The 3029-nt window shown below is 41.0% G+C and overlaps 1 protein-coding gene across 1 annotated transcript; it reads right to left on the bottom strand.

Moving 5' to 3' along the window:
• Nucleotides 1–548: 548 nt before the first annotated feature.
• On the bottom strand, nt 549–1061 carry LOC137624653 (uncharacterized). Its single transcript, XM_068355612.1, has one exon. It carries the CDS (start codon nt 1059–1061, stop codon nt 549–551), a length of 513 nt encoding a protein of 170 aa, XP_068211713.1.
• Nucleotides 1062–3029: the final 1968 nt, after the last annotated feature.

The following is a 3029-nucleotide window of genomic DNA, read 5'->3' as shown; positions in this document are numbered from 1 at the left end:
AAATTTATGTTATTTTTAAGAATCATCTTTATTATTTCACGTATTTTTGATACAAAGTTTTATGTAAACTGTTTTAGAGTGTTATGTGACCATACAAGATATGAACAAGGGCTTATGTAATCTTATTCTTCTTTGTCTGCATCTTTTCCTACTTTTATGTGGGGTCGATATTTCTGGCCAGCGTTCTTCATCTACCTCTGTTCTACACTTCATCACCGGTTAATCCCTTTGATCGAAGGTCATCCTTGATACTGTCCATCCACCTTCGCTTTGGCCTCCCTTTCCTTCTTGTTCCCTGTACCTCCATTTCCATCACTCTTCTCCCAATATACTGTTCATCTCTTCTCATGACATGACCATACTACCTCAGTCTACTTTCTTGGATCTTATCTCTTGTCACCTCACACATCCATCTCAACATTATCATCTCTACCACATCAAGCTTCTTATCTTCTGTCTTCTTTATTGCCCACATCTTCACTCCATACATCATTGCTGGTCTCACAACTGTCCTGTGTACTTTACCTTTCAACTTAACCCCTATTTTCCTATCGCATAGTACTCCACACACCTTTTTTGCAATTATTCCATCCTGCGTGTTTTCTGTGGTTTATTTCTACCCCCAGATCACCATCCTCTGCAACTGTTGATCCTAAATACTTGAAATTTTCAACTCTTTTCAATCTCTGTTCTTGTAAACTAACTCCCCATTCTCCCAATTTTTCAATATCAAAGACTCTGTCTTTTTCCTGCTGATCTTCAATCCTTTCCATTTCTCTTCTCCACTCCAGTTTCTCTTCTACTACCTCTCGCCTAGTGCTACACAGTATAACATCATCAGCAAAAAGCATACACAAAGGAGGCTGATCTCTAATACCTTGTGTTACTACATCCATGACCAGATGAAATAGGTAAGAGCTCAATGCAGACCCCTGCTGTAGTCCCACATTTACTGGGAAACTTTCTATTAGGCCTATACTACTCTCAACATTTGCTTCTACCCTCTCATACATATCTTGGGTGATTCTTACGTATTTCTCAGGGACTCCATTTTCTCTCATACATCTCCACAGCTCCTGACGTGGTACTCGATCGTATGCCTTCTCCAGGTCAATAAAGACCATATGTAATCACTTCTGTTTCTCCCGATGTTTCTCTATCATCTGCCTCAAAGCAAATATTGCATCTAAAGTCCCTCTTCCAGGCATGAATCCAAATTGTTCCTCGCCAATTGTTGTTTCATCTCCGAGTCTCTTCTCAATGATCTTCTCCCATATCTTCATAGTATGGCTTATCAACTTTATGCCTCTGTTGTTGCCACATTCCTGGATGTCTCCCTTCCCCTTATAGATGGGGATGATTAGACTTCCTCTCCATTTCTCTGGCATTTTTTCCTGATTGAAGATCTTTTGCATCAGGTCCCACAAGATATCTATACCTTCCTCTACAAGACTCTTCCATACCTCTACTGGTATATTATCCGGTCCTGCAGCTTTACTATTTTTCATCTTCTTTACTGCTTGTTCTACTTCTCTTCTAGTCACTCCTATGGTAACTGCCTCGTTTGGGAGTCCATCTTTAAATACTGTTCTTGGGTTCTCCTCATTCAATAGTCCTTCAAAATAAGTTTCCCACCTTCTTTTAATTTCATTCTCTTCTGCTAGAACTGTACCATTGCTATCTTTTATTTGCCTTATCTGCGTCAGGTCTTTAGATGCAGCATCTCGGGCCTTAGCAATTCGTAATATTTTCTTCTCTCCTTCTGGTTTTTCCATCTCTTCATTTAATGTCTTTGCCTGCGCATTTGCTACTGCTCTTCTTGCTTCTTTCTTTGCCTGCATATAGTTTTCTTCATCCTGCTCTTGTCCTGATAGATCTGCCTTCTTTTTGGCTTCTTTCTTGCTTTTTACCTGTTCTTGCACCTTATCATTCCAACACCACGATTCTTTATCATTTGGGGGTCTTCTTCCTGATGACTTTCCAAGTACTTCCCCACCGATCCTTAGAATCACTTTACTATTCTCGGTCCACCATTCTTGTACTGCTTCCAGCACTCTTTCCTTGTACCGGTTCCAGCACTCTTTCCTTAAACAAGACTCTCAGTTCCACCACTTAATCTTTGGGTCCATTCTCGTGTTTTTACTTCTCCTACAATTCCTTAGTCTGCAATCAATTACCTCTAACCTGTTTTGCGCTGCTACACTCTCCCCATTTATCACCTTGCAATTTCTAACCTCTGTCAGATGGTCTCTCTTACACAGCAGCGAATCTATTTGGCTCTCCCTGCCACCGCTACTGTAAGTAATCAGTCTGTTAATCTTTTTCTCAAAGAAGGTGTTGATCATTGCTAGGTCAAAAGCCTCTGCAAAATCAATCACTCTTTCTCCCCCATCATTTCTCTCGCTCATACCCCAACCTCCATGCACTCTCTCTATCCCTTCCCTACTAATTCCCAAGTGGCCATTCAGATCTCTTCCTATAATTACCCTTGCTCTTGCAGGAATTATTCTAAGCTCATGGACCATGTCCTCCCAAAATGTATCCTTCTCCTTCTCTGTACATCCAGTTTGCAGGGCATAGGCACACACCACATTGACTATTGTTGCTCCCTGTCCCAGCTCTAAACTCATAATTCTGTCGTTTTTCCTGTTCACTCCAATCAAACTTTCCTACAAATCTTTCGATAATATTCCTACACAATTTCTTCCTTCCATATTTGCTCCACTGTAATAAAATTTACAACCTTCGCCTAGTTCTCATGCCTTATATCCCTTCCACCTGGTCTCCTGCACACACAGCCCTCCAATCCTCCTTCTCTCCATGAGATCAACCAGCTCTCGCCCTTTTCCAGTCATTGTCCTCACATTCAGAGTTGCTACTTTCATCCTCTCCTCAGATATTTTCCTCGAGCTTGCCTCTTTAACCCAGCCCGCCCATGACTGAGTAGGGCTTATGTAATATTCTTTTTTTATTTCTATGAAGTATTGCGTCATGTTTGTGAGAAAATATGCAATTCTTATTTTGTGCCA

Source organism: Palaemon carinicauda, chromosome 31 (assembly GCF_036898095.1).
Source record: "Palaemon carinicauda isolate YSFRI2023 chromosome 31, ASM3689809v2, whole genome shotgun sequence".
Taxonomy (NCBI): domain Eukaryota; kingdom Metazoa; phylum Arthropoda; class Malacostraca; order Decapoda; family Palaemonidae; genus Palaemon; species Palaemon carinicauda.
Note: the sequence above shows the minus strand (reverse complement) of the source record. Positions and strands in the feature narration are given on the sequence as shown.